This window comes from Odontomachus brunneus, unplaced genomic scaffold (assembly GCF_010583005.1).
Source record: "Odontomachus brunneus isolate Ranch 3 - 2012 unplaced genomic scaffold, Obru_v1 Obru_scaffold_051, whole genome shotgun sequence".
Taxonomy (NCBI): Eukaryota; Metazoa; Arthropoda; class Insecta; order Hymenoptera; family Formicidae; genus Odontomachus; species Odontomachus brunneus.
Window position 1 is genome coordinate 1,159,970 of NW_022639501.1, and position 10,866 is coordinate 1,170,835.

Here is a 10,866-nt window from a genome sequence, read left to right on the forward strand (position 1 = left end):
CCTTCTCTCTGTCTTTCGCTTACTCTGTCTTTCTCTTTCTGTCCTCCGTTAGCTCGCCTTCTCTCCTTAGCTAACCCGATTATCGCGTTTCTGTTTCAGTGCTCGCTAGCTGCCGAGGTGCTGAAGAGTGCGGACGCGACGAGCTCGTGAGGTGCGCCAGGCCCCTTGAGAGAATCAACAACAACGACCTGAGTCTCGTCACGAAAAAGGAGGAATTCAACAAACTATGCCCGTGAGTTTCTTCGTCCGGACGATCTCTTTAAACGGAAACGTCCGTTGTTATTCGTCGCCTTTACATGTTCCATGAGGACGTCGGTGCGCTTCTCCGTGACGCTCCGTTTCACGGAGAATTCGTGACGACCTTCTTCTTCTTCTTCGCTTCCTTCTCTTCTTCTTCTTCTTGATCTCCATCTCCTCTATTTCCACCTCCTCGTCCCATTCACCCTCGTTTTCCATCCCTGCTCGCCACGGGGAAATTTTTCGCCGCGAGAGAAACGCGCGGTCGTTCCCCGTCGCAGTTCGTATCAATTTTAAGTACGGCTGAGAAAGCGCGGAATTCTTCGCGGGGTTAATCGCGCTAATTGTGATATCGCGGGAAATTAAAGGAGCCGGACAGATGCAAGTGCGCGCGGCGCTTCCTCTTTTCGCGGGTATCGCGGATTCATCACCGAACAATACCGCCGCGCGTTTTCATTATTGAAATTTACAATTTGAGTTCTCGTTAACCGCGCGGCGGAGAGTATCTCTAACGGCGTAAAACACAAAAGGGTTTTCCGCGAATAATTTATTGTTAATACCCCAACAAAATCCGATTCATGCCGCGAACATGGAGAAAGAGGAGGAGGGGGAGAAGGAAGAGAAGAGAGTAGAAGGAAAGTTCTTCGGATGGTCTCTCTCTCTCGCGAAATTGGAACGCCGGAAAATAATATCCGACATGCTCCTATCTGCCTTAGTCCATTATATTCGTCCGAATTTCGCGATCGTATCGAGTCCGTGCCGGCTTATCACCCAACGAGCGATGCTCGATCGCTCGAATCTCTTTCTCTTTCATCCTCTCTTCCTCCCTCCCTTCCTCCCCCCTCTCTCTTTCTCTCTCTCTCTCTCTCGACCGAGTCGACGGGCGCGAGAGACGGGCTACGTATGTAATTGAGTGGATGATTGCATGCAAGCTGCCGGATATTTCGCGCGATATTTTCAGCGTATTCGCCGAAGAATCTTATTACGATTGCAATTTAGTCTGTTCGCCGTGCGCGCCGCGCCGTGGAAATTCGGCTCGTTTCATAGAACTTTAAATTTCATTCGAGCCCGGCTTACCCGCCGGCCAAAAGCCAATACGACAAATTATTAATCAGGATGTGCTGCCCGTTGCGCTCGCGTTCCGCTCCGCGGTCGTAGCGACAACGCCATCGGAGATGACGAAGACCGTCGGAAGGTGGTCGCGTCGGCCACGGGCACTCTTGTGTTTTGCGCTGACCGAGGCAGTCTGCGGCTGATTTTGCGTAATCGATTTGGAGGGAAAGACGAAACGCACACGCACGTTATTAATAGCTCGCGCTATGCCGGAGAACGTTCGGGAAACTTCAACCGCGCGCCGCGCAAACGTCGACTCGCTCTCGATGTTCATTTGATTCGATTTCACGTCCCCGCGATCCCAGGAAGCGCGCGACGATGGTGTGTTCTCCCGCTCGTGTTTTCCTGTGTCTCTTGCTCTGGGGATATGGCGGCAATTAATTACGGTACTACCGATGCGCTCGAGATCGAGAACGATTGAATCGGTCTCGGCGAAGAAGGAGATGTACTCTGCGGAAAAATATTTAGAAGGAAAACGAAACTACGCGGTAATTCTTCGTTATCGCGTCGCCCGCGAGAGTTACTACAAACGGATCGAGATATTGCCGCGCTGAAAGAAAAATCTAAGAGGTAGGAAACGCCGCTTTTTGCACTCGGTTGCTAATAACATATTTACATCAATTTATATACATAAAAAAATAGAATGTCTGCCTGTATGTGTTCTCTATTAACTCCTAAACCCTTTGACCGATCTGGACCTTTTGCATAGTTACTCTCTAGGACCTTGCGGGAAATACAGGCCGCTATGAAACCTGGACACTCCACCTCTTCTTCTCCTGATTTCATCCCTTTGACACTTCGTAATAATTCAAGTGTGGATGCTTTAGATACAAGAAGCCCCAGCCAATGACGGGCAGTTTAAAAACTAATACAAAATATTTTTCAAATAAGAAAATAGACATTTTTTTAAAAGTCTAGTTTTCACAAAAGCAATCGTTTACTCAATCTAAATAAGAGAATTTAAGTAAATATGTTATACATTCACCAAATAAATATTATCTATTGGGATACTCTTTCTCTCAGCGTGGCTACGTCGTGTTTTCGGAAGCTCGAAATTGTCCCATGTTATTCCTTATTGCTAAAATTGACGAACGGTAGTAAATATTGAAAGTTATCCCCATATATATTCCCAGAAATAGTTGTTACGTTTGCGTTGTAACGATTTAAACGGAGATATTCTGCAAAGATTAAGTGGAAAAACAGTTTGGCAGGTATTCCATTGACGTTGCTCAGTGATGTTGTTATCGTCGGCTTAAATGTAGCGCCAGACTTCGCGAAGTACGTATATAGCCACGGTGTGCGCAGTTCTTCGTGTAGCGTGCCTCTATTAATAAGTCAGGGGACATCCTTCTAGACAGCCTTCTACCGTCGGTCCCAAAATGCAAATCCGCAGCGAGCATCTAAATAACGGGCCATCTTTTTTTGCTTTTGTCGCAGGGACCTCGAGGCTGGTATGAACTGCATCAAAAGGTACACGATCAATTGCATGAAGGAGAAGGAGAGGGATCACTTCAACGCGCTCTATACCGGCACCAACATGGCCATCATGGAGCTCTGCCAAGACGGTCCGTACCAAGACGGTGAGTCTTAAGTTAAGAGAGTTTAAGCTCTCCAGCTTAAATTATCGAATTGATTCGGAATATTGTTCGTTCAAGTCGTGATGTAATTGTCGAGAGTTGCTTCTCCGCGGAATCACAATCAGTCAATGGTAATTTGTCGTGCACTGAGAGCATAAAAAAATGTCTAAGAAATAAGAAATATTTATTTCGGTGGGTACTAATGATATATTTATTTACACATATTTACTTATACTGATATAAAACACACTTCTCCCACCTAAGGAAGTATATATTTTCTTACACTGAGAAAAAACACTTGAATTTATTCGTGTGAGATATAAAGTTTATTTTCGCGAAGAAACTTTATAATGAATCCAAATCAATTTTTAAATATTTCTTTTTCTCGGTGTAAACAAAGCCTTTTTGTGAAAGCAATTGTCTGCTTAAATAAAAGAATTTAGCTTCAATATGTTACTATAATACTCACCGCGAATGAATATTATTTTTAATATTTTTTCTCTCAGTATGTGAAACGAGCCAATGTAAAGGAAGCGACAGTAAACACATCTTTCTAATTACATTTTCCACATTTTATGTGCACGATATAATACAAACATTAGTGCATTCATATATTTTTAGGGAAAGCGAAAATGAAATTTGAGAAAGGCATAGAAAATCGACAGAGATAAACGATTGGAGAGGATAGAAGGGGCACTTGTTACGTCCTTTATCGCAAACGGTCACTTTACGACCAATCCTTCTATCGAAATGCAATCGGGATTTTTTTCGGTTCGGTCGTGACCCGCATTTCAGGCATTCCGCCGGTTCACGTAGATCTCACGTTATCGGCGAGAGTAATAACGTGTAAAGTCCGCCAGCCCGACAAAGCCCATCGCCAATTGGGCAAGCAGCATCAATGCAATTCCAAACTGTCGGTCTCCAGTCGGAGATAGTACTAGACTCAATAATGCATCCGGCACTCTCGAGATTACAGGAATATCGCGTAGATTGTCCGCGGGTCGATCGAACCGGCATGACTCTTCATAATGTACTCTCAGCCGGAGAGGCTGAACATAATGAATCGTTAGCAAGGAGTAGCGCATCGATTCCTCATGCCGGCTACCATCAGCCGCGCACGATGGATACAAGCTCTTATGTCGTAAACAAGACCGGGAAAACGGCCGTCATTATCGTCTGCACTGAGAGAAAAAAATAGTTGGAATAACTATAATCTTAATATATTTTATAGTTCGTTTTGGCCTCAAACATATATTTATAGTTCATCTAAACACGAAGATATAGCAGAATGAACACACATTTATAGTCGCCATTTTATTACTCTGTGTGTATAGTAAAGCACGCTTTGGCGATATAGTTACATGTATCCAAATATTTTCCCAAGTATTTTCCAAATATTCCAATTGTATTGACTATATAAAATAGTTAATTTCTCTTACCATTTAATATTTGCTACTTTACTATGTTTTTTATTCCAAATAATTATAATTCTTGGTAAAAGTTTTACATGAGTCAGTTATACTATGTTTATATTGTAAATATTACAAACATTATAGTGACATTTATTATAAAAAAGATATTCCTAACTATAATCTTTTTACTATGCCATTATGTTCCAAATATCATACATTTTTCTCTCAGTGTGGTAAAGCTGTCACGAAGCTTAACTGGGACAGATGCATCAGTTCACGTGTAGAGGCTATTTGGCCAGCGGGATAAGTTGTCGAAATCGATTATTTCTACCGTTATTTAACAGATTTCAGAATCAAGCGAGCAGGGATTGCAAAGCCATCACTGACATGTTTAAAAATTTTGCTTGCTTAATTTTGTAACTTCTTAGAAAGTAATAGAGGTAACCAACTCACCTGTCAACTCACCTCGATAGTCAACTGTCTCCGGTCTTCCCTACTCTTCTAATTATTGATCGCGTAAACATTTATTCGAGTTATCTTTCCGAAGAGGGAATTGAAAGTGACAGAAGGGTCGGCGAATTTCAATTAATACGCCACGAGATGGTATAACTGATGTACGCTTCGATCGATCGTGTGGTAATAGCTTTTCGAAATGTCAATCTCAATTATCGTGCAATTATAAATTAAGGCGATTTCTTTATTAATTGTCGAAATCAGTGTTCGCTCCTCGCTCGTGCTGCTCTGTTTTTTTCTCTGTTCTGTGATGTTGAATGCGAAATCTCTCCATCCATAGTTTTCCACGTTTTCGCGAGAAAATTCTGTACTCAACGCGACTTTCTGTTCGCAGAATTCCTCAGACACGCACCGTGCATGCAGAAAGTCAAGGACGAGTACGAGATGTGCTACAAGAAGTACCAGAAGATCACGCAAGAGATCGAGAGGACCAACCATACCGATGGCCAAGGATCCTCCCTCAAGTCCCTATGCTGGTAAGTCAAATAAAACAGCAATTATCGTTACCGCGCGGCTCATCGGAGTGAATACCAAGTAAATATCCGTACGCATCGGCTACTATTGTACGTTTTAATACATCTAATTAGCCCGTGAAATTGACGTTAGACGACGAAACCGATATTATATTTTACCGGAATTCGCACATCTTTGTAAACAGAGCGCGCTCACGTCCATTTGCTTGCCCGACAAACTTTGTTAGCTCGGCTACGCGGAGGTAAACTCTGGTAAGGCAAAGCGCGAGTCAATTTGACCTGTAGCTACTCTTGAAAATGTAGATTCTACCTTGACTATTTTATCTGAATGCGCGGCCGCGGATTATCGGCGCTTCTCCGTGTGAAAATAAGCTCGAGTGGCTTGGCGTGGCGTTTGTCGCGCGAGAAAGGAATGTGTTCGTGCGCGAGAATTTACTTAGCAAACGTAGATGGTCATTCGGCCCTTGATCGACGGAGTAGACGATGAAACGTATTGACCGTGCGAAGCGAATCGCTCCTCGTTAAGGAGCACATATCGCAGAGTCGCCGCGAGAGCGCCTTAAGAAGGGGACAATAGAGCCGGCGTGCACGAATGGAGTGCACATGTTATATGTATGTATGACAATTGTGCCCTCCATGTGTCGTATTCTTGCGTTTCGAGTGTAACGATCCCTCGAGAACTGACCAGCCCGGGCCGGAGCCCTTCCAGGTCGACGCTAACGTCGACGCGAGGGAAGAATCGAGTTAAGATACGAGACGCGCGAGAGAAAGAGAGAGAGAGAGAGAGAGAGATAAAACGTAAAACCTGACAAATAGATTTGGAGCCGGGGAAGGGGCGGGGAAACAATACTCGAAATTCCGACGTCCCGAGGGAGTGAGGTCTCTCTCGGCCGTGATAATTTAACACTTAAAAGCTCACCGACGAAACAACTGCATTAATAACGACGGCGTTGCTCAAAGGACTCGCAAAAAGAGTGTAATCAGTCCTTTAGGTCGGAAGTTTCACGCTGATGCCTGGTACACACAGGGGGGTAATGTCATTAGCGTATCTCTGCCACGGTCTACTGCAGCTTTTGAACTTGCGCATCCCTCGAAAGGGTGGAGAGGGTGGAAAGGGGAGGGAGCAGGAGTGGCGGAAGAGGACAGAGACATAAGTACGCTGACCCAAAAGTGGATAACGCGGATCCGCAAAAACACATTTCTCGCGTCATTTTGTTCCCCCACGGAAATCCAATTAGGCTCCGCAGGTAGAAAGAGTCGCCGTCGTCGCCGTGCACCGTGGAAGAAAGTAGGCGAATCGAATTAACGTGTTAAACAAATCGACGACAAAACTCCACGCCAAGTTGGGAATTTCTGAAAATGTCTTAGAAAAATGCACGTTCTCCCCGAGTAAATAATCGAGAATTGACGTTTCGCACACGGCAATCCGACGGGTTTGGTCTGGGGGCTGCTGTCTCAGAAGTCGTTTCGGGAATTTAGACCAGAGTTAATTGACTACGATTATGCAAGAATGATCCAACTTGCAAAATTATGATTTTCGAGTTTTGTTTTATCAGTGAATAGTCCACACGTCTTTCCACAAAAACAAAACTTGAAAAAGATCCAAGCTTCATGGGTGCCTGAGTTTAATTAAAGAACAGCTTTTATTTCCTAGTTGTGTCATTTTTTACTAGTTACATCTTTTTTACTCATTTATGTTAAGAGTTAAACTTTCATCAATAAGCATCCTTAAATAGAAGAAAATTGACTATGCTTGACTTTTCAGGCGACTACAAAGAACCTCAGTGCTGCCTATATTTGTCCAATTATGTATCAAATGTTCGTTTTCATTCTTCTCGAAACGTATCTCATGTGGATCGGATTCATTCTTGCGTAAACCAGTCAATTGTCTTTCGATTTCAAACGGAATTACGATATCGAGCGCGTTTTTGAGGTTTATCGCGTTTGTTCGCGATCTCTCGGGCGTTAATCGAGCCGCTAATATTTTGTCCGATGTAATTTGTCAAGAGGAGAAATTTGGTACAGAGTTTTTGGGGTATGTTTGTGCAGCGCCTTCCAGGAATACTTGGAATGCTCTCATCATACGGTACGCCGTCAGTGTGGCGATGATACAGCGCGATTCACGAAGGAATTCCTCGACAGGATGTCAAGCTCGCTAATGAAGGTGAGTGTTATATCATATTACGTTGCCCGGCTTTCGTCACCTTTCGTCGCGGAAGGATTTATCAAAGCTAATAGCTCAGCTCGTGACCGTTTCATTTGCCATCGCAATATCGCGTGCGGGCGCTGTCCGAAAAGCCCGGCTTGATCTTTCGGGGAGATTTCTTCGCCGCAGCGCGAGTTCGCCCTGTCTAATGAACAGTTTCGTTCAAGCAAACCTTTTGTCTCTGTATTTATTTGATATCGGCGATTATTATACGAAGAGGAGAAATTTGCGGTTTCGTATACTTCATAAACCCGTTACGGATTAGTGTTGTCGAAAGGATCGAGAGTAAGTGCCTCTTTGTTTATATTGAGAGTATTGCGTGTCACGCGATTTGTTTCTCATCTCATACCGATGAAAATATCGTCCAATAATAATTTATCTCTGAGTTTTCTCACTTAACGTGTGCGTCCCCTTTTCTCCATTTTATATGTCGCCGATACTTTGCTCGAAGTAAAAGTGCGCAGAGGCCTCGGGAGTAAGGAGAATCGGGCGGATAGGGAGCGATTTTAGCGAGTAGTAAGATCGATAACGAGCGCACGGCTGTTCTAAAAGAGGGACGAATCTCCGTCCGTTTGTGTTGCAGGCGCACTGCACGCCCTACACGCACGAGGAGTGCAACACGCACAGCGGTAGCTCAATGCTGTATCTGCCCGCCATTATGCCAATGACGCTTATTCTTCTTATGAGATACTTCACGTAATTGGCCGCATCAGGATCATTTTTTACCTTCGAAAGATAGGGAAGGAGGAAGCGAGAGGGAGCGAGAGAAAGGGAATCGAGGGGAAGAAGAATAGCGAGGAGGAAGAGGAGGAGGAGGGGCACGCGAAATGGGGAGAACGCGAGCGTCGTCCTAAGACACGGCCCGACGCGGAAGGAAGGAGAGGGAGGCCATGCGGCTTTTATCATTCTTCGCTTCAGAGAGAATATATTCCTTATTTTCGAAGTGCTCGAAGAGAGGCCGATGGAAAAGGAAAGGAAGAAAGAGAGGGAGAGAGAGAGAGAGAAAGAGAGAGGTCGACGGGGAACAAAGAGAGCATTAGATGCAAGAGAGATTCGAGGGCGGCGAAGGACTAGAGGGAAGCGCAGCGAGAAGAACTAACGTTCCTTTCTTCAAAGGGACGATATTTTTCATTTACGAGATGGCGCGAGAGATCACGTTAATCGATCGCAAACGGTAAGTAAGCAACAGCCGAGAGATCAGTATTAAGAGTCGATGGGAAGGAAAATAGGACACTTCAGAAATATATACGAGAGAGAAAGAAAGAGAGCATCGAAAGCGCGAAAAAGAATCGGAGGAAGGATCATTACTACGTTTCTCTTGTGCACGTCGCGAAGATCTCTTGCGAATGGTACATAAAAGAAGATACGATCGCGACGCGATGTGCTGGACAGCAGCCGAGAACGGCGATGGATGAAAGGATCGATCGATCGATCGATGGTTCGTTCGATCGACGACAAATCGCGACCCGCTGATTCCGCGCGCCACATCGCCACGCAAGACTGACTTGACTTTTTTGCGCGCGACATCGCGATAAGAACGAAATAAAAATACTCCATTATTAACCGGCGAGATTCCTCGCGAGCCGCCTCCGTTCGGAGGACGACCCGAGGCGTTCTCGCAGCCCTGCTCGCTCGCGAGCGATTTCGACGAGTTCGCGAGGATTCCGGACGCTCGGAAGGACGACGGCGGCGAGGGAGGAGGTGGAGGAGAGTAACCGTGGATAGCCGACAGAAAGACGGAGGTGAGATTTATAGCGAGGAGAGAAGAAGAAGAAGGCAAACGTGTCTTTCCGGCACGTTTCCGCCTCGATTTCGGAAAAGGGCGCTCGTGCGGAACGAACGAACGAACTATCGTCGCCCTGAAATCAATTTCGTCGAATAATCGCGATCTATCGATTCGCGAGCATCGACCTGAGGAAAGAAGAAGCGGGACGAAGAGAAAGAAAGAGAGAGAGAGAGAGAGAGAGAGAGATCAGCGCAGAAGAGTCTAAGCGAGGAATTGCTCCTCGCTCCGAGGGAGAATCGTGGACGAAATCCCGGCGAGCGAGTTTCCTCGCTCGAGATAGAAGCGCGGGTGTTTCGTCGGCGAGAACGCGAAGTTCGAATCCGCAAGCGAGCGAGGGAGCGAGTGAGTGCGGAATTCATTGAAAGTAAAGAGACATTAGAACAAATATTAGAACGCGTTATTACGACTCGTCCAAGTCGCGAGAGTTCGCAACACAGAGCCTCGGATCCGATCGCCCTCGGAAAACACACGGCTAGAGCCGACTGGCGATGAAGCTGCGAGCTAGGTATGTCAAACTAATTTTCCCTTTCCGTGGGCCGCAGGGGATCGCGCTTTCGCGTTGGCGGCTACACTATTTTTGGCGGCCACGTACGTTCAATATTTGCGAAATGAACGGATCCGACACAGCTCGCGTGCGAAGCCCCGTTCAATCCCGACATCACAACGTGGCTTTGTAGGGAGGAGTGTCTTTTGTATTTATCTTTTTGTCGCTCTGCATATAATTCACGGTATTCATTTCGTCTGGTTGGAAATGTAATCGAGAAGAAATTGGTGTTACACGAGATAATAGGAAATTTATGATCGCCTCTCGACGCGACCCGTATACGTGCGTGTTCCGCGAGCGCGGAGCTCACAGACGAGGAGACACGATAGTTACATTTGTCAGATCGTCGCGTAGGTCACTCAGCCACTTTGCGAGCCACGCATCATCAGGCGCACGGGGTGCGTTTGACACGTTCGTCCGGCATGCCTGTTCGTACAAATTCGACATGTCAGGCGAGATCCTAGCTAGAGGAGGAACCGACCGGATGAGTCTATATTTTTCTGAGATCTGTGTAGTTGTACGTGTTACCTATACACGCTCACGCCACATAATTTAAATACACACAGACACACATACATACACATCATATAGTCACGTTACAAACACACACGCTGCACAGAAAGATAGTATTAGCACACTTGCATTGTCGTGTCTTAATCTTAAAGTAGATAGTGCGAAAGAGGAAAAATGCTTGCGAGAGAGTGAGTGAATGTGTGTACGTGTGTGTGAGAAAGAAAAAGAGAGAGAGACGCGAGAGAAGGCGAGCCTCCTCCGCAGGAATCTCCTGATCACATTTCCATTTTTTAGAGTTGATTCTCATAGCGTTTATCGTTCGATCGGGGGATTACGCGATCCTCGACACTGCTGGTCGTTTGTTTTTTATCACGTTGCGTCGAATATTCAGAACATTTCAGGATGCCATTATATGAAGCGCGGAAACGCGGAAGACAAAATCTTACTAGATCCGCTACGCGTTCCGCGTCTGTTTTGATTGCCTTACATTAC

The 10,866-nt window shown here is 45.5% G+C and overlaps 1 protein-coding gene across 2 annotated transcripts in view; it reads left to right on the forward strand.

Annotated features, from left to right (window-relative positions):
- Positions 1-9,469, forward strand: part of LOC116845335 — a 36,473-nt gene extending 27,004 nt beyond the window's left edge. For both annotated transcript variants that reach the window (XM_032817885.1, XM_032817886.1), the window contains exons 2-6: positions 100-232; positions 2,788-2,930; positions 5,187-5,328; positions 7,375-7,489; positions 8,115-9,469. In XM_032817885.1, the coding sequence (XP_032673776.1) occupies positions 100-232; positions 2,788-2,930; positions 5,187-5,328; positions 7,375-7,489; positions 8,115-8,231 (650 nt within the window). In that variant the 3' untranslated portion in view covers positions 8,232-9,469. The remainder of the gene's footprint in view (positions 1-99; positions 233-2,787; positions 2,931-5,186; positions 5,329-7,374; positions 7,490-8,114) is intronic.
- Positions 9,470-10,866: the final 1,397 nt, after the last annotated feature.